Here is a 21,186-nt window from a genome sequence, read left to right as displayed (position 1 = left end):
GACATTTTGAGAAACTATAGAAGATCAGATGCAAGATCAGATGCAGTTATAGACTCTTTGGCATCGTTTCTTTTTAAAGAACAATTTAATCGTTGCTACTGACAGAAAGAAAACCAAAGCTGAAACTGGCAAGAGGAGGAGGGATGGATATCCTTGTGCCCTGTTTCCCTCCCATTATTAAACAGGAGTAACTCTGTGCTCTGATGGATTCTTATGTTGCTTATTGTTGCTTATGTTGCTTATGACCATGAACTTGAAACTGTGTTTCATTGACTCCAAAGTAAGTTTTGAAGGGAAATGATGTGCTGACATTGCAGGGTGCCGGGGTCATTAAGCATGCCACTGCTGATCACAGAAATACTAGAAGGTCTAGAAGGAAGTGTTGATTTGCTTAAAAGAAAGACTGAGCACTAGCACTTCACAGAGCTTATCAATAGTTTACTGGCTGTTTATTTTTTGCAGAAATTTAAATAATCTAAAAACTAAAGAGAGGACTGTAAAGAGCAGAGAGTAAGAAATCGTGTTTTCTATGTCCCCGTCCCATTCTTTCTAGGCTATAAAATAGCCAGCTTGATGCCCCTTAGGTTTTAGAGACATCCATTCTTTTATCCTATTAGGGAGTGTTGTTAATTATGTCATGGGGAGGGGAGTTATAACCGAATACAAGGATGAACAAACACAGAAGTAGTGATGTGGAAAATAACTCTGATGGAGGAGGGCTGAGAGTCGTTTGCCATAAAAAATGAGGTGGATTTCATACAGCTGTTCTTATATCAGCAGGACTGGTAAATGTCTTTGATGGATGAAAAGACCTAGGCAAGATGGGTTCCTCTAAGTCTAAGGGACTCCCAGGTAGTTTGTGTTCCAGAATGAGGGAAGTTACATAGCAACATGTGTGTGTGTGTGTGTGTGTGAGAGAGAGAGAGAGAGACAGAGACAGAGACAGACAGAGAGACAGACAGAAAGACACAGAGACACAGAGAGAAAGACAGAGACAGAGAGGGGGAGAGAGAGAATTTTCCCACAATATTTTATTTTTATTGATAAAACCAAGCATATAATGAATGAGTATAATTTTTCTCTAGTTAATAACTTCTAATGAGGATTAAATTTGTAGGAACAATAATTTACTTAATCACGTCTACATATCACTGTTTCCTGTTACCAAATAATTCTTGGTCTATACAAAGATTCACTAGCCTGTCTTTAAGTCCTTTCCACAGAACTGGAGTTTGTATTCTCAGCATCCACCAAGTATCAAAGGAGATGGCCTCAGCATCTGTAATGGGAATCTGTGCTCTGTGTGCGTAGGATGGGTAATTAACTAACATGTGTGGTCTTTGACTTCAGAAAATAAAAAATCCATACATCCCTGCTGTATTCAGGTAATTTTCCCTCTGTGGGATGATTTCATAAAAGCCAAATTTTATACTTTTCTTCTATGATGTGGGTTTTAAATTTAGTTTTGCTAATATGCAGAATAAATTTTACCTCTAAGGAGTTTCTGGACCTAAAAATAAACATCATGTGCTTTGTTACGATCCACTGATTTCCATGAAATAAACGCCATAATGAGCTGTCCTGTGCATGACCTGATTATGCCCTCCTCTGACTACATGTGGAAACTTAATCCCCAATTCAGCAGCAGAAGGAGGTGGGATCTTTAGGAAAGTGATTAAGTCCTCCAAGTGGAACCTCACAGTGGAGACGCAGGTCCTTATGAAAGAGGCTCTAGGTAGTGACATCCTCCTCTCAGTCTCGTGAGAAGAAAGATGCCACCTAAAATTCAGAAATTGGGCCCATAGCAGACACCAGGTAAACTGAAGCCTTCATCATGAACTTCCCAGCCACTGTCACTATGTTTATGTAGCTAACAAACATATATGTTTACAAACTACATATATGATGACATATTTGTTATAGCATGGAAGGTGGGCTGAGATATCTCAGTAAGTCTCTGGGTTAGCAGGTGCTAGGGACTGCTGCCGGGATGGGACACTCTCTCCTTCGCCCTCTACTGTAAGCAAGCTTGGAGTTGCTTCGTCTTACAGATCAGTCCTGCCCTTCGCTTCACTTGCTCCAACATGCATCGTCCTCTTTGTGGTCCTTGCTGCCAGTAGCAAACCTCTGCTCTTTCTCTCAGCTCCTGGAGGTGATCTGTATCTTTGTGCTCTGGAGAGGCAAACCCACTGCATTCTGATTTTTATCTTATGCCCTTTGTTGTGGAGTAAAACTCCATTACAAGTCACCACCATTCATCGTGTTGGCTTTTACTGAAGAGTAGAATTACCTTGCTCTAATGCAAGGACGTAAATTCAGCACTGGTGAATGTTGTTACTAAAATGATCACGCCCTTTGTCTACAATTCTAGAAGACTCCAAACACCGATTAAGATAAGCCAAGATCAATTGGGTTAACATTTCACAAGTAACTCTGAACATTACACTGTTTCATCTATTGTTAGGAAAGAAAATGGAGCAAATGCAGCCCCGCATTTGATGTTCTGAGCAACGTGGAGAGCATTTTTAAAGCTTACTACATTCTAGCCAAGCTTGCTTTTCTTTCTGAGCTTTAACTTTTAGCTAGTTTTTTTGGACTGTGATTTTTTTTCTCATTCTAAATATGCATGAAACCTATCGGGTACATTGTAAAGTACATAAAGGTTTTATTTTTTCTGTTTGCTTAATGCCAGTCCAGATTCTTCTTCAAGAAAGTCCCTCACACTAGGGCACTGTCTCTCCAGGACCCCCCGGAGTATCATTTCTTACTATGGGCTTATGCACCTCTCAACAATCTAGTTACCCAGTTAGACTATAGGCAACTTTAAGGTTGCATCTCATGGTCAGTCACACTGTCTCTGTTTCCTGACCCACAGCCATACATGTTTACTGAGTTAAGAGGAAACTTGAAGGGATGCTGTAAGGAGACACTAGGCAGCTTTGAGGTTCCTGAGTTCCCCATACATGGACTATTGGCGTCCCCTCTGCTTCCATACTATTTTCCAAGTAGGTCAGAACACAGTTTTGAATTCAGGATAAGGATTAGGTTCAAGAAGAACTAGAAGAAAAATGAAATGTGTAAGAATGAGAACAGGCTCTCAGAGCAGGGGGACTATGGCCCACAGGATGCACCAGCTACAGCGCCAGCAGGGACCACACAATGTGTGCATGTGGCAATGCTCGCTTTAGGGTTGCCGATCACCAGGAATCTATTCCTCCCTCCACTCCTTTCTCCATCTTCTCTCCCATTCATGTTCTTACTCCTCTTAGCCATTTTGTGGAAGTCCCCACCTTTACTGAAAGAAGTCTACAGAAAGCTTGGTGAAAGTTTATGGGGGATGGAGCTCTCAGCCCGTTCTTTCCTCTCCCCCACAATCTGAAAGGCCAGGTGCTGAAACAAGTCATAAGAATGGGGGAGACATTTCCTCCCTTTGGAGGGCCCTCATTTGTTCTACTTTGCATGGCAGTGAAGGGAAGAGGAAGTTTTTCCTCTGTGGAAGATTTTTCCTTACCTCTTAACGGAACAGGATTTTACTGGCTCATTCATGCCTAAGAATATAAATGCAGCTATGTCTTCTTTTAAAAAATCAGGCTAATTAATTATTGAAACAGGGTCTCTGGTAGCCCACTGTAGCCTCAAAATCACTATGTAGTTAACAATGGCCTTGAACTCTTTTTCCTTCTGACCAGGTACTATCTGCTTAATGTGGTGATGGGGACTTCATGTATGCTAAGCAAGTACTCTACCAACTAAAATCTATCTCCAGTCTTGGCCACAACACACACACACACACACACACACGCACACACACATGTTCATATGGTTTGCTTTTTCTGTGTGTGTTTTCTCCCCTTTCATCCCGTCCCAGATCTTGGCCTATCGCTTAATACCTTGGCTGAAGAACGGACTTTAGGTAAGCACATTGAGAGACTGAGTCACCTTACCACCCAGTCCCAAACAACTGGATACAGAAGTTTGGGGTTTGGGTAGCTGCCCTGGAAAAATACCTGTAGAGACTCTGGCAGGGTAGGCCTGGGGAAATGGCTGGCTCTGCATTCACTAAGAGTCTAATTCCCATGTTAGAAATTCAACAACTATATGTATATTCTGTGTAGAATGTTATGGCTTAAAAATAACAACCCTGTCCTTTACTAATTAGTAAATGGGAAGTTATAAATTTTGAATCAGAATCAATTCTTTAAAAAGCACAGAAAAATTGATACAAATGAATCATGAAGTAATATTTTTGCCAGAGAAAACAGCTGTGGCAGCACGAAGGAGCATGGCAACCCACGGGGAACACTGAGCCGCTCACGTGAATGGCCACCCGTTTGCTGTGTATAGTTTAAATTCAACAACAAGCAGAAACAGCTTTGTTAAACTATGTCTCTTCTGCCATTATTGTCCATAAATGTAATCAACACATTGATTATTTGGGCTGATTTTTAAAAATTATTTTATTAGTTCCTTCTTCCTTCTTCCTTCTTCCTTCTTCCTTCTTCCTTCTTCCTTCTTCCTTCTTCCTTCTTCTTCTTCTTCTTGGCTGGTCTTGAACTCAGAAATCCACCTGCCTCTGCCTCCCAAGTGCTGGGATTAAAGGTGTGTGCCACCACTGCCCGGATAATATTTTCTAAATGTTTGTAAACACTTATAGCTATATGTTGGTATGCAGAGACCATTTTATGTATGACGTTTTTCAACGTACTTGGATAGCATTTAAAATGTCCCAGGTAGAGAAGAGATAAAACACTCCACGCAGAATTCAGAAATCTCTCTCACTTCTAGATTTGTCAACCATTTATCTACCTGTGTTTCATATATCTATATATCTATATACATGTATCATATATCTATATACATACATATTATATCTATATTTATTATTTATCTATTATCTATCAATTTTCTATCTGTATCTATATATACATATATATTTATATCTATCTTTCATCCATCTATCATCTATGTATCTATTTTTTATCAATACATCTATACATCTAAACTACATCTACATCTAGAATGAGAGAGAGATACATATAGATATAGATCTCAAGAGGCTCATCCATTCTAAGACTTTGGTAGTTAAGACTAAATCAGCCCTCTGAGTTGCTTAGCAACTGTTTCTCTACCACCATGACCACAGTTCCCCCTTTATTTTTGTGTAAGCATATGTTTATCAATCCTTGTAAGAAAACCTGGTTTTAATAAGCCCAGTAACATGTCTAAACGATAGTTCTCATGCAGGTAATTAGCAAAACAAAAGGCACACTTACAATTGCATTTCTTCTGCACAAATCTCAGCTTGCATGCTGTTCTGTAGGTGGAGAGTCGGATGCGATCCAGATCTTGAGCCCCTAGTCAGGGGGAAAAGAGTATACATATGGTATGCCATGTGTGTGGAAAGGAGCTTGTAATGTTTGTAAATAACACAATTACAGATAGAATCCATATGCTTATTGCTACTTTGCTTAGAATATAAATATTAGTTGAAGGCCCAGAAAGGTCTATCCAATATTCAAGATCCCAGGGAAGAGCGATTTGGTGTCTAATAAGATTGCCAATCATGATCATGCACCGAGGAACACAACCTCTCTCTGATGCGTGTGCCATTTTCTAGAATGATCTATTCAAGCTGTGACTTGAGTAAGAGCAAGATTGTATCAGAATTAGTCACTGAATCAATGATATTTTCAATTCTTTGTTATTGTCATTAAAGCATAGCTGTTAGAGCAAGTGTTTCAGGGAACCGCAGCATTTGCAAGGTCAGGATGATGATACATCAGCTATTTCACAGGATGGCTGTAAAGCAATTGAGGGAGTACTAGGGTGTACACCTAATGCTCTCGTGGAGGCCATCCATATTCGTACTAATGTATATCTCGAAACCTGAGCATATTCTCCTTTCCCAAACCAGCTTCTCCTCCCATCCATCCTAGCACTGTAGGAGCAACATGTCTCCATGCTCTTTCTGCTGCATATCCATCCAGGGGGACCTAGATGTCTGCAAAGGTTTCCGAGTAGTGTACATACTTCTTGACTGATGATGTAAACCCTGATATTAAGGGGTGGTTGGGAAATGAGCAACAAAATAGCTTTGCAGTTACAACAGCGCACTGCTTCATACACACCATGGGAGTGGTGCTATGGAACCATGTTGGATTTGGAGAACAGAAACTGTGGCATGCTACATAGTCTTTTTAAAGAAGTTTAGCTTCTCTAAACTAAAAAATTATGAACTTAATTTAATTTTACTTGTGTGGCATTTTGTTGAATGTCTATCAATACTAAGTCTGCCCTGAAATTAGTTAGTGTTCTCTCTGTCTTTGTCCAAGTCATTGTTAAAATCAATGACATGAGCAGGGCCACTAATAGAGTCACTGTACCACTGGAGGTCAATCTTCCTTCAAGGCTGACTGAGCTATTAATTGTTACCCTAGACATGACCATGACACTATCTGTAAGTTTAATTAAACTGTGGCCCAGGTCATGTTGTCCAACATATGCACAACCTAAGAGCCTTTGCCAACATACCTTGTTGAAATTAGGGTTAATATTTATTTAATGGTATTTTCTGATTTAGCATACTAGTGACCTTATTAAAGAAGGAAAATAGCTTATTTTTATTAAAATATGGAATTTAGATAAATAATATAAGAAACCAGACAGCCTGCTCTCCTGTTGAATTATTTTTCTGGTGGAGAATAATGCCTTTTTCATTACAGTTCATTAGCTACTAATAGTGTTTCTTTAAAAGTTACATCAGTGCTATATAATCCTTAAAGCTTGAAAATTCAGCTCATTTAAGTGACTTATTAGACTTGCTTCACACTAATATACAGTGGGAGATAAATAATAAAGGCAATGATAGGTATAATTTCTTCTATATTTGTATATATTTGAAATGTTTCATAATAAAAACTGTAAAATGCATATCCTCAAATCCCTCCTACCCATTTCACAGATCCATTCACCATTATCAGTTGGAAGTCCTGTTTTCTTTTTTTAACTCATCTTTTCATGTTTTCTCTTTTCCATTCTTCTTTGCCTTCCTCTCTCACATGTTCTTATTAATTTTCTTTCTTTTTTCCCTATTCATTCATCAAACCAACCCCAAACCAAACCAACCAACCAACCAATCAGCCAACTAACCAACCAACTAACCAACCAGCCAGTCTTTACTAGTTTTGATATTTGCTTTATTACACCAGCGTTTTACATTGAAAGTTTCACACATTCCACATGTGCTTGCTATTTATGTTTTGAGAGCTCATTATAAAATATTTTACTAAGAATATTCTTACAGTAGTAAACATTTTGTTCATTTAAAATTTTCACTTAGAATGAAGATGAAACCTATAAACTATGTGCTTGAACTATTTATTATTCCTGACGATTAATTGAATGAGTGTGTGCATATGTGTGCATGAGTGTACATGTTTGTGTTACACACATAAGAGATCCAGAGGAGGAATGAGATAGTGTTCTAAATACAGTCACCCCTTGAGCCATTATGTTCTTTGAGATGCTTACACCTACACTGTTGGACATGCCTTACTGATCCCTGAGCACCTTTCTTTTTACAATAAACTCTAGCTCTGCTTCATTCTGGATTACCCTGAAATTCCTTCCCTCTATATTGCCAAGGATCCTAGTTTTACCTCAGCAAAGTCCCTAAAAGATGAAGGGATTTCTTAGTTGTCTGTGGTTCCTTGTTGAGGGTTTAAGTCTTGTGGACGTTCGCTGTCCATGTTGGCATGTCTATTGATGTTCTTGCTCAGCTCAGGATCAGACAATCACATTGGTGAGACTTGGTGGGTGTAGCTTCTTACATCTTTCCCTAAGCTTCGGAGTCTTACAGTCTTTCTACCCTTCTTCCACAATGTCCTCTGGGAAATAGGTGTGGGATTTTATCCATTTTGTAGATTTCTCCATTTGGACGCTCCAGGCAAAAGCACACCAACTGGTTATCCAATACCAAATGGTTAGCCATGAAAATATGCATACAAAGAACATTGCATAGACTGAGCAGGTTATATTTAGGAATATATCATATATAATATAAATTTATTAAATGTAATATATTAATTAAACATATATGCATGTAGCAACAATTAATGAAAAAGAGTCCATGAATTTGAAAGAGAACAAGGAGGGCAAATGGGAGGATTTGAAAGAAGGAAAGGGAAGGGAGAAATGATGCATTATATTATAATCTCAAAAATAAAAAATAAGGACAAAAAAGATTAAGCAGATTCCTTAAGCTGCTGCTGCTGACAGTGACAGTGTAGAGCTATCCCTCTGCTATTGACTAGACCATGTAATCATTCACAATGGGCCTGTGCTGCAGCCACCCAGGCTGAGCAATCTCTCTTATCTTTGTCACACTCCTGGGCCTGAAACTTTCCTTTCCTCTGCCTAACTTGAGAACTGTTTCTTCAGGCCTTTAGGCTTCAGAGCTTCCATTTTTTTCCCTGAGTATTTAACTTTAGTACAACTTTTTATTGTTAGTCTTAACTGGGATTCCTTTCAGATGCAAATTTCTCAAACCCTTGCCAGTTTTAACAACCCTGGAGTGTCTTTCAAAGGATCTTGGAGGTCAGCCTCAGGGAAAGTAAGCAATAGGACCCATTGCTATTTTCCAGTCTCCCTGGAAGAGCTGCATTCTTCTTGTTCTTGTTCTTCTTCCTCCTCCTTCTCTTGCTCTTCCTTCTCCTATTTCCGTTCCTCTTCCTCCTCCTCCTCTTCCTTCTCCCCTTTTCTTCTTTTACTTAACTTTTCTCTCATACAATACATCCCAGAGCCTAACTTAATTGTTATCTCTAGCAATCAGATTGCTTAGTCATATTGAACAACCTCCAAGTTAAAAAAGTCCGGTAACTCTCCAGTAGCTGCCTTCAGTGCAATTGCCTTCAAATATAGGAGGTTAATCTCTTGTCCTCACTGTAAATCTTTAACAAATCTTTATTGTGCATTTAGCTCATGTGATCCTGAGATGAGAATATTCTTTCACATCTGTAATACTCAGAACACCAAAGCTTCCTCCCCTTCACCTTTTCTCTTTTGCTTAAAAAGTATTTCAAGAAAAAACACAAATAACCACACTTATGACTTCCTAGTCCCTTTTTGCTCTCTGTCTGGACACCACAGATTCCTGGAAAATGTTATTTTTTAGAGTATTGGCTATTTTGACACAGTGTCAAGAAGATTTTCTTTGCCTGTGTGATAGTGCACCCATCAACAGCATTTCCTCCCTTTACATGCAGTCCATTGTTCCCCTGCTACTATTGTCTGTGATGAGCTAAACATTGCTGGTGAAGCCAATTGATTATTAAGACTCCCTATCTTTCACAGTCCTTGGCCTGTGTGGGAAGAATGAAACCTATTTGGTTTGCTTATTCATTCTGATCGTTAATCAGTACAGCTTACCAAGCTATTTAACACAGCACCTTGACAGTCCTGTGACATTTCTAGGAAAAGATTAACTTAGAATAGAGTAATAGTTCTCTTATGTCTTATTTATGTAAAGAAAATTTAGAATTATTCCTTGTAACCCACACTCTTCACAGGGTCTCATGTGGTCCATGGCTTCCCACCCATTATATAGGCAAGGATGAATTTGGACTCCTGAACCTGTTGCCTCTGCCTCCCTAGTGCTAAGACTACAAATGAGTGTCAAGATGTCTGGCTGCGAGTTGTTCTGTGTGTATGAACTTAAGATTTATGTCAAGCTTTCCTTGAATATTACAGTTTTAATAAAGTAGACATGTATAATATTGCTATTTACCTGTGCCTGGCATTGTACCAGCTAGGGAAGAAACTGGACATTTAAACTTAGATAAGTGTTGCTAACATCGTTACATAAGCATACTTTTGTAATTCCTATGATGTGCCAACTGATAAATATTTAATATTTTAAAGGTAAGTTCAAAGATTTGACAGGTTTTCTTTCTTTGTAGAAAATATGGATTACCTTTTTGTGTTCAGCAAGATATTTGCCCATGATGGAGTTTGCTCAAATGTTAAGACAGGATTTTCCTACCACAAAATACATGATTTTTAAAAATATCTTTCCCTTGTATTTAATTATGCAAATAGGTATTTTCCTTTAAAAACTTCATTTTCAATTAAAAAAAGATCTGTACATTCATGACATACACTACACTGTTATAATCCATGTAGAAAAATTCAGTGTAGCAAACTAATACTTTATAATTTATTTATTTGTTTGTTTGCTTGTTTATTTCTCATGGGGAAAAACAAAGCACCTATTCCATAAGGAAAGTTTGAAAAATGCAAGACATAATTAACAGCAGCATGATAGTTTACTGAAATTTGCTCCTCTAGTCTAACTAAGATCTTGAAAGATCATAACCACATGTGTACCTATAAAAAAGCCACAATCCCAGTGGATTAATAAGTCATTCCAAATAAAGACAGCAGCATCTAACACAGCAGGAGATGTTGGAAAGTCTCTGCGGAAACTCTCACAGACACTTGTGATGCTGTAAGTGGGAAAGGCAGGCAGGTGTCTGGGAATCCCCACGTCCAGTTAACTCTCCTTCCCCTGTTAACTCTAGCATTGCCTGGGTGCCACCAGACGGTGGGAAAAGGATTCTAAAAATCCCAACCGTATGATGAAAGAACTTTTCTTTTACTTCCCGGACCCCTTTCCTGCCAATCATATCCCTCCCATTTTCAGTATAAAATTCTTTTCTATCACCTTTCGCTCTCAAGGGGGAGAGCACAGGGGTCACCCCTGAACACTGTCACCTTTGCTCATGAAGGGAAGACCAAAATATAAAACACACAGGACAGGAGAACTGCAATGCTTTTCTTTATAACACGCAATTTGAGGAGGATGCTTCCCCTCTTCTTATGAACAATCCAACAGGTCCATAAGGGAGATGTTATTATACCAGTTCTGTACCATCACTCACTTTCATAGGCCAGCCATCAGGACCTGCCATCTGTGTTTGTGGTCCTTAACATATGTTAGCCCCAAACTGCTCTCATCTTTTGTTATCCTTTGCTTTTCTTTTTATGGCTTTGGTGACAAACTGCCTTCCAAAGGAGGTTCAAATGACAACATATTCCCATTTCATCCTTTTTCTCATTTGAACGCATTATGTCATTTTCCAGGGTAGACATTCGAAGGAGTATTTTATAAATTGTATACTAAGGCAGCTACTTGGTAATGCAGGCAGGTGAGTGCATACTGCAAATCCTAGTGGACTGTATTAAAATCAGCACTGAGCAGTGCTGTCAAACGTGCCTGCTCATGTACAAATACAACTTATGAAATAGAGAGTGTAGGAGCAAATAATAATAAATTGTAGAGTAATTTAATTCTCAGCTAATGAGAGAATAAAATGGCCAAATGCATCGTTATGGAAGGAGTTGAGGATTTTTATGGAGAAGTCCAGAGGCCCTGAGGACTACATGGTTATTTCTGGCCTTCTCATGAATATTCAATGAACACTGAAGTGAGTTCCTTAAAAGTTCCATACTTACTCATCTCTGCAAACAGCTGTCTTCTTTCTGCCATGGTATTTCCTCTTTTTCCACTATCTTCAATCATTCTGTGGGACAAAATTGTGACAACATGTGTTATTCTCATGCTAAGAAGGCAAACAGGCATTTCTGTGTAAGCACATCCAGTGTACTTGTACCCTGACAACAATCATTTAGATTAGTTGATAAGGCACTTGGCACTTAGGTAGAATGACAAGGTTTGGATCCTCAGATCCAAGTAAAAGCAGGGCGGGGTTGGCATCTGCCTCTTTTCTCATTACTTGGGAAATAGACATAGGAGATTCCTGGGGCGAGCTGGCTAGACAGATGAGTTCTGCTTGGTTATTCCAGGTCTAACAAGACCCTGCTTCAATAAATAAAGTGGAGAAGAACTGAGCAAGACATTTGGTGACAACTTAGGGCTTCCATACGTATCCCCTAATACATAGAAAGCACACACAAAAGTATAACCTTTATACTTTACACATTTATAAATGAAATATATAATTTATTTAGTCTAGTATGCATATTATATACACCATGCCATATAGTTGTTGGAAGGGATATACATGTTTTTATTTGCTAACATGCAAGGAGTCCCAGAGTTGGCCTGGTCGAACTGCCTGGAGAAGCACACACTATAGGCTTTTTAGATTACAGTCCTTGGCTACTGGGGCACTGCACACCTTTCAGTTCCCAGGAACCCAAGGCACTCCCTGAGGCAGTGAATGATTTAGGCCACTCATGTTTCTCTGTGTCCTTCAAGTCAGCAAAGCATATAGAAGCTTGGCTGAACAATTAATGTCTCAGACACTAATCTTGTGTACCCTGTCTTGCTTGCAACAGTCATTGTATCCTGGGGACCCTTATTATATCTGTTTTGATAAATATATAAAAAGCCTGATTGCTTGGAATAGACTTGTCTCAGCCTCAGTGTTGCTGTGACCCCTCTGACCTAGCCTGATGACATTCCTGCTGACCATAATCAGGTAACCCTGACTCACTAAGTAAGTGCTGGTGTTTACACTGATATAAAAATTACTAAACATCCTATGATCAAATACTACAGCTAAATACAACCATTGTGGAGGTTTGAATGAGAACGGTCCCATAGGCTCATATGTGAATGAGTTGGCAGAACATTTTAGGGATAATTAGGAGGTGTGGCTTCGTTGGAGGAGGCATGTTATGTCACTATAGGTGGGTTTTGAGGTCTCAAAAGCCCATGGCATTCCCAGTTAGCTTTCTCTTTCTGTGCCTTCTACTTATGGGTCAGATGTAATCTCTCAGCTCCTGCTCTGGTGCCACACCCTACTTCTTACTACCATTCTTTCTGCCTTATGAGCATAGATTCTCACTCTCTAGAACCCTGAGCACTAATAAGTGTTTATAATTTCCTCGGTTGTGCTGTCTTATCACAGTAATAGATAAGTGATTAAAATGACCATCTATTCAACGGCAGGTGTTTTATTTCATATAGAGCAATGATTCTCAATCTGTGAGTCCATGCTCCCTTTGGGGGCTCAAAATGATCCTTTCTAGGGATCACATATCAGATAGTCTGCATATCATGTTTATATGCCATAGCATACATATTATATTATAGCATATATATTCTAACCATAGCAAAGTTACAGTTATGAAGTAACAACAAAATTAATATTATGGATGGGACTTACCACACCACAAGGAACTATATTAAATGGTCACAGCATAAAGAAGGTTGAAAACCAAAACATAGAGTATCTCTTACAATTCTGAGAGTACCTATTGAGATTTTAAAGCAAATATCTTGACTCTTACACATCAGACGAAGACTCAATGACTATGAATGAATGAAGGGTGCAGACTTGAGAGCTCTAGGCTCTCTCCTGCTGCTTGTCCCATGAGCACCCACAACCCAAGTTTAGAGGCAGGTGATTTTCTATTCTCAATTCCTAAGTTAAGTATAACTTAACCTGTACATAATTACTTCACACAGGTGGTTGTGTTCTCATCTCTTTCTTCAACTGTGCCATTATCCCTTATGAGCAAATTTTTAAAATGCTATTAAAATCCAAACAACTAAAACAGAGAATAAAAATTGAGCTTGAGGAATAAGATAAAGTTAATAGAAATGCCACTTACTAACAGGGATGGATTTAGGGTAAATATTGAGGTTATAAGTTAATGAGTTGAACTTTTATTATATCTGGTTAAATGTTAACAAAAACCAACTTAGGGTCATCCATGCACAAGCCAAATGCTCCACCATTGAGCTATATCCTCGGGTATTTTATGCTGTTTTGAAATAGAGTTTTGCTAAACTTCCCTGCGTGGTTTTCATTTCACAGTGTCTCAGCTTCCTGAGTAACTGGGATCTCAGGGATATACCACCATACCTAGCTTTAATTAAACTATTAGAAGGTATAACCATACAAAGGTATGTATAGCATCATGCCTTCCATTTTGATTCTCGGGCATAGTGAACACATGGAATGCCTGCTGGATCTTTGGTTTTTCTTTGGATGGGCCCCACCCTTTCTGAAAGGGTTTTGTCCATGTTTCTCTAACTTGTAGCCGCTCCCAGGTCTAAGTCTATCTGTGTCTTACTCTGAAATCTCCCACAACTCTATGATGACCTCGATTCTGAACCTCTGTAGTATATACAGAGTCTTCCTCTTGATGATGTGTATCTGTTCCCCAGAACTTTGTCCAGTACCATGTATCCCCCAGGAAGTGTACTGGGCCCTGGAGAAAACACAGGGGCTGAGTCAGAGCTCCTTCTTACAGATTTCTTGCTCTATGGTGAAGAGATACGTGAGCATACAAGCACATATGTTGACACATAGTGATCTGGAGAAGAACCTTTCCTCCTCCTCTCCGACTCCCATCTCCATCTCCTTCACTGCAGAGGAAGTGGGTAGATAGCACCTGACATCTGGATAGAGCTCCCAGCATTTATTTTAAGGGCTCAGAAGCAGAAGGAAGGCAGTGGAGGAAGTCAGGGAAGACATCCATGGTGCTTTCCTGTGTTTGTCTATGTTCTGAGGCAGGACGGAAAAAAACCCAGAATAAACACGAGGGAACACAGCCTGGGGACTGAATGAGAATATTCTGAGGTGCACAGTGGCATCCCACGTAGTTGTGCCGACCGCCTGGACCATGCACTCGTACTGAAATGTCTCATTTCCATGCTAACGGTGTGTTTCTAAAGGTAGTTGAGAATGGTAACTTCATTCATTTAAGGTTCTTCGAAGGTGACTGATGGTGTTTATTGGAGAAATGAATGAACAGGGAATGCAAAGAAATGGAGAGAGGTGAAACAAAATAAACTAAATTTTCTTTCCATAAAATCGACTTTCCAATTATACTTCTACAATATGACACAGAAAAATGAAATTCCGACTGTACTCATTTCAGAGGTTTATTACTTGAAAAATGAGAAAACAGATTTATGTTTGTTTTTGTTTTTGTTTTTGATTTGGTTTTCTGAGACAGGGTTTCCCTGTGTTGCCCTGGCTGTCCTGGAACTCACTCTGTAGACCAGGTTGGCCTCAAACTCAGAAATCTGCCTGCCTCTGCCTCCCAAGTACTGGGGTTAAAGGCGTGCGCCACCACGCCTGGCTCCAGATTTATGTTTATTAAAACCCAGGACTAAGATTGGTGAAATAGATGGCTCAGTAGTTAAGAGCACTGGCTCTTAACCAGAGGTCCTGACTTCATTTCCCTTCAATTCCCAGCAGCCACATGATGGCTCATGACTGTCCATAAGGGCATCGGTTGGCCTCTTCTGGTGTGCTGGTGTGCATGCAGCAAAGCACTCACATAGCAATTGAATAAATAAGTGAGTAAGTAAGTAAATAAATAAATGGATGAGTAAATAAAGAAATAAATGGAAACAAAATCCAGGACTATAAACTTTAAGCAAAAGCATGTCTCAGGAAGTAGAAGCTGAAGGAGTTGCAAACTCCGTGAGCATCAGCTTTTGGTGTGCTCACCAACATTTCTGTTGTTATTATTAATCCACTCACAAAAGAACCACGAGTTACACAATAATTATTAATTTTCACATTGCAGTAAAGTGCATAGCTTACGAGGGAAAATTTATTGGTGTTAAATCTTACAAGACATTAAAAATACAATGTCAGACTTAAAGGAAAATGGTCACTTTTCATTATCTCCAGAGTCCCTGGGAAAGTGTATGGCCAGATAAAACTGCCTTCATTTCCTGCAGTTATCATGGTGAAGGAAGGAGTGTGCATGCTAGCTAGCTTCCATCTCAAACTGATTCAGTGTGTGGTGTGGTGTGGTGTGGTGTGGAGTGGTGTGGTGTGGAGTGGTGTGGAGTGGTGTGGTGTGGTGTGGTGTGGTGTGGTGTGGTGTGGTGTGGAGTGGTGTGGAGTGGTGTGGAGTGGTGTGAAGTGGTGTGGAGTGGTGTGGAGTGGTGTGGTGTGGTGTGGTATGGTTGTGTGTGTGTGTGTGTGTGTGTGTGTGTGTGTGTGTGTGCGTGCCTGTGTGATCTTCAATCATTCTCGACATTATACCTAGAGACTGGCTCCCTCTCTGAGCCAGGAGCTGGTCCATGGGTTTAGAATGGTGACCAGATAGCTCCAGAGGCTCCTGTCTCTGCCTTCCCAGTGCCAGTATTACAGGTGCCACCACCATGCTCAGCCATTTTGCATCAGTACAGGGGATCTCAATTCAGGTCTTCAGGTAGTAAGCACGTTACTGGTGGGACCGTCTCCCCGCTTCTCTCGATGAGGGTAGAGCCCTTGAAGCGTGTTCAAGAGTCAGTCAGGTGAGTACCACTGTTACAGGTTTTGTGGCTTCCAGTCTAACTTGTCAGTGGAGATGACATTTTGATTCTCTGTCACATTTCGTCACCTTAGAGACTGAGGGTCCTTGATAGAGGAGGTGCCGAAAGCTTCTGAAGGTGTGTAGTTTTACTTGCTAAGCAATGGGACTTGTCAAGGGTCTCTAGTTTATCATGAATTTTAGTAAAACAGTAGTTGTCCAAATCATATGGCAGAGGGGAAGGGACAGTATCATTACTTGTCATAGGTGTGTGGGCTCACCTACACATGTCATTTGTTTAATTTGTGTCTCTCCTTCTTGTAGATAAGACACTCACAAACTTAGACTCTCATGTAAGTGCCTGTTATTTGACGCATAAGTCTCCCTCCCTTACCCACCCCCCCCCCAGACAGGGTTTCTCTGTGTAGCCCTGGCTGTCCTGGAACTCACGCTGTAGACCAGGCTAGCCTTGAACTCAGAAATTCGCCTGCCTCTGCCTCCCAAGTGCTGGGATTAAAGGCATGCGCCACCATGCCCAGCCCTCACCTGCTTTTTAAAAAAATTTTTATAAAGTGGGAGCTCTGGCATGCATGTGCCTCTGCTTCCCGACTGCATACACAGTGTGAGCAGCCATAGCCATCTCACACACCGACCATCATGTCTTCCAACTGTGATGGGCAACTTCCCCTGCAAACCGTAAGTCCAAATAAGCCACTCCCTTCCATATATATATATATATATATATATATATATATATATATATATATATATTAGTTGTAAGCTGTCAGATATTTTGATAGTCTGCTAAGATCCAAAGATTAAAAAGACACGATCTCTGACCTTATAGAGCTCTGTGCTTTTTAAGATCTCAATTTAGAAATGGGAAACATTTTTTTCTAATAAGTATTTATAGCTTAGTGTAATATGTACCCAGTGAAAGCATGCACTGCTAGATGTAGTAGCTTACTTCTGAGATCTGAGAAGGACATCAAAGAGAGGGCAGGCCTGGCATAGAGGATAAAGAACAAATAGTTCTTTTTCTTAGCTGGAGGAGTGCAGGAAAAGTACTCATAGCTAGAAAGGGTCATGGGAAAGAACACAGATTGCAAGAGGGTGTGGCCCATGGGGAGCTGGGAATTAACCAGTATCTCTGGGTACAAGTGTGAGAGGAGAAGTGGGGAAATGAAGCAACATCAAATAGGAAAGCCTGATGTCTAGACAACATAGGGTCTCTCTTCCTGCAGGAGAGAGCCGGGGTACCACCTCACGTATACACAGAGAGTTCATGCACAGAAGTTTAGATTTTGGCAATGATACTCTTACCAGGTTAAGTGGAAGAAGGATTGAGTAGTGAGGAGAGTAGGTGTGGGAGCTTGTGGTTACAGCAGGAGTTCAGCTGCACTCTTCAGTGTCTTAGAACAAGATTTGCATGCACATAGTTATTAAATGGTGCCTCTGCTGGCTAGTTTTATGTCAACTTGATATAAGCTAGAGTTATCTGAAGGGAAGGAACCTCAACTGAAAAAAGAAATACTTCCATAAGATCTGGCTGTAGGGCATTTTCTTGATTAGTGATTGATAGATGTGGGAAGGTTCAGCCCATTGTAGGTGGTGCCATCCTTGGGCTGGTGGTCCTGCATTCTATAAGAAAGCAAGCCATGGGAGTAAGCCAGTGAGCAGCACCCTCCATGGCCTCTGCATCAGCTCCTGCCTCCAGGTTGTTTTTTTTCCTGCTTGAGTTCCTGTCCGAGGCATGGCATGTAATTGCCTAAATGTCTAGCCTATGTATGGATTCAGAAAGATGTAATTGCAACTTGATTAACAGAAAAGGGGGATCAGATTAGCTGAAAGACACTGGATAATAGAAAAAAATCTGCTGAATTAAATCAACCTGTTTACTTTTGAGATGTTTTCACAGCAGTGAAAGTGTTAAGTTAGGGGGAGAGGTTTTGCCTATGAAAGACTATGGCTTCCATCAAAATTTATGAAGATGAGATTTGAATAAGAAATGCTTCCACATGAAAGGCATGACTCAAGGAAGGAAGAGATGCAGAAAGACAGCAATATAGGTGACACAGAAAGCAGATCCTCTGCATGGAGACAGTCCAACGAACCAGCTGGAGAAGGACAGATAGTTCATCAGACTGGCAGACTAGAAAACTTTGATGCTGAAATGGGCATTTGCTGAAGACAGATGATCAAGACTACAGACTGCAGTTATAAAGGGCATCCTATCACTGGATCTCCATAAGGACATTTGAACTTTTAAGTTTGTTGGGTTGACTGTTTCTGATGTAATAGCTAAACTGTGTACATTTTTTAGGTTAGATAAAGGGGGAAATGTTGCTGCATATTTGATCACACTGTGAACCTGAGAGTGTGTTGTTTACTGGAAAAACCTGTTTCCAGTTGTGGTATAGCTCAGGCTTAGCACATATCATTAATCCCTCTGCCTGGAATACACACACACCCTTAGTACACATCTTTAATCCCAAATAATGAAGGTAAAGTTAGTTTGTAAAAGGAAATACCCAGGTTTGAAAGAGATATCTAATTGAGTGGCAGACAAAGCGATGAATCAGATTTGAGAGTAGGGTATGCCCAACTTGCAGGAGAAGAGAGGAAAGAGAGAGAACTCTTTATAAGAGGGAACAGTGCAGAGGGAGAGGGGAAGGAGGCAGTTTTACTGGGACAGTTGTACACAGACAGACTGCAGACAGAGAACAAGCTAAACACAGGTGAAGATAGAACAAGCCAGAGAATGAGAAGGAACCAGAAGATTAGAAATATTGTCAAAGTTAGTATGAGACCAAGCAGGGAAATTCAGTAATAAACTGAGAAAAAAAACAGATGGAATCAGTCAGCTTGGAGAGGAGTCTGAATCAGAACAGCTGATTTGAAACAGCCAACCAGAGTTCAGTAAAAGCTAGAAAGGTTGAGCGTATTCAGCAGTATGTCTGAAAACATTCTAGGCCTAGATAAGATTGTACAGAGGCTAGAAGCTTCCTAGATTAAGCCTAGGTTAGTAGAGGAAGAGATTAAGTCTCAGAGATAATTATTTCAGGTGAATAAAAGTTACTTTTACACCCAACTTCCTTTGGTGATGAACTGTGGTGTGTAAGTACAAGCCGAATAAAACTTTTCCTTTCTACTTGCTTTTTTGTTATGGTGTTTCACTGAAACAACAGAAAGCCTAACTTAGTGCCTATCAACAGATAAACAGATAAAGAAAATGTTGCCTGTATAAATGGTGCAGTATTATTAGTCTTCCATAAGGAAGATTATATTGGTCATTTGCAGGAGAATAGATGAACTGGGGATTTCTAGGTTAAGCAAAAGAAGCCAGAAACAGAAGGACAAATACTGCAAATGTGAACTTTTCTCTCAGATTTAGAACTTAGATTTTTGTTTTTAAAGATATGAAAATAAAAAAAGAAATGATAGAAGTTGGTGGGAGGGACAAGATTGGGCACTAGAGGGTTAAACACTGTCAATGTATTGTATACAGGCATGATAGGTCAAAATGTACTTTGAGCAATGACTAAGATAATTAATTCTTTTGGGGAATGTAACTGTGCTTAAACATATATGCATACTGACAAAGGTACCTAAGAATGTAGGCTTTACAAACTAGAAAATGTCATCTAAAAGCAAGAGGGTCTTTTTTTAAAAAAATTATTTATTTATTTATGTATTTATTTATTGTCTCCTGAGAGGCTCTGCCAGTGACTGGAAAATACAGAAGTGGATGCTCACAGTCATCCATTGGACAGAGCATAGGTCACCAATGAAGGAGCTAGAGAAAGTAACCAAGGAACTTAAGGGGTTTGCAGCCCCACAGGATGAACATCAATATGAACTAACCAGTACCCCCAGAGCTCCTTGGAACTAAACCACCAATCAAAGAAAACACATGGTGGGACTTGTGACTCTAGCTGTATATGTAGCAGAGGATGGCCTCGCTGGTCATCAATGGGAGAAGAGGCCCTAGGTTCTGTGAAGGTTCTATGCCCCAGTATAGGGGAATGCCAGGGCCAGGAAGTGGGAGTGGGTGGGTTGGGGAGCAGGGGAAGGGGAGAGGGGATAGGGGATTTTCGGAGGGAAAACTAGGAAGGGGGATAGCATTTGGAATGTAAATAAAGAAAATATCTTAAAAAAAAAAAAAAAAAAAGGCCGTTCTTATTTTAGAAGGAACTGCTATCTACCTATCTTTTGAGTCCAGAAGAAACCTGTACTGAGGCTGTACAAGATGTTTCAGGAGAGCTTTTGTTTGAAAGGACACTCATTTTCCCTCCTTGTACAGGCTGTGGAGTAGGGCTGGCACAGGTCAAAAGAAGAATGATAAAACTCAGGCTCTCCAAGCGAAGTTCAGTTTCCAGCTTGTATGTCCTCTGAGGGACCCAAGAGACGTGGGTAAGGTGAACATGAAGAGAACTCAAGGCTCCCCAAGGGGGGATGAGAGGAAAAAGTTCTCTGACGCTCTGCTTTGGGTCTGACACTGGGACCTTAGATCCTTTCCAGGGGACATGGGCCTTGGACGATACTTGTAGTCTGTGTCTACGTTTCTTCATGAGTGAAGATGTCACAGGAATTGGGAAGTTTTGTCCTGCTGGATGAACCTAACAGAGGAGGTTTCCTTGTCCTTCCTGTGAGGTTGCTAAGTGTTTTGAAGTATTTATGCATTTATTTTAGAGTCAGGGCTATGTTATGTAGCTCAGGCTAACTTCAAGCTTGTTTTTCTCCCATCTTTGTCTTCTAGGGTTGGGATTACAGACCCAAGCCAACAGACTCTGAGCTCAGCTTTCACCCTCTAAAACTCAGAAATGATGATCAATTCTAAAATGCTGAAGAAAAAAAACTACACACACACACACACACACACACACACACACACACACA

At 40.2% G+C, this 21,186-nt stretch overlaps 1 protein-coding gene across 18 annotated transcripts in view; it reads right to left on the bottom strand.

Annotated features, from left to right (window-relative positions):
• The window catches only part of Dtna (dystrobrevin alpha), a 389,557-nt gene that overhangs the window by 154,364 nt on the left and 214,007 nt on the right, over positions 1-21,186 (bottom strand). For 17 of the 18 annotated variants that reach the window (XM_029547199.1, XM_029547193.1, XM_029547192.1 and 14 more), the window contains 2 exons: positions 11,512-11,579; positions 5,274-5,354 (listed from right to left, as the gene is read on the bottom strand). In XM_029547199.1, coding sequence (XP_029403059.1) covers positions 5,274-5,354; positions 11,512-11,578 — 148 coding nt within the window. In that variant the 5' untranslated portion in view covers position 11,579. Of the gene's footprint in view, positions 1-5,273; positions 5,355-11,511; positions 11,582-21,186 lie in introns of those variants that run through there. The other variant, XM_029547198.1, reaches the window with a different exon arrangement.

This window comes from Mus pahari, chromosome 15 (genome assembly GCF_900095145.1).
Source record: "Mus pahari chromosome 15, PAHARI_EIJ_v1.1, whole genome shotgun sequence".
In the NCBI taxonomy this organism is placed as follows: Eukaryota; Metazoa; Chordata; class Mammalia; order Rodentia; family Muridae; genus Mus; species Mus pahari.
The sequence above is the reverse complement of the archived record's forward strand: the minus strand, read 5'-3'. Positions and strand labels throughout refer to the sequence as shown.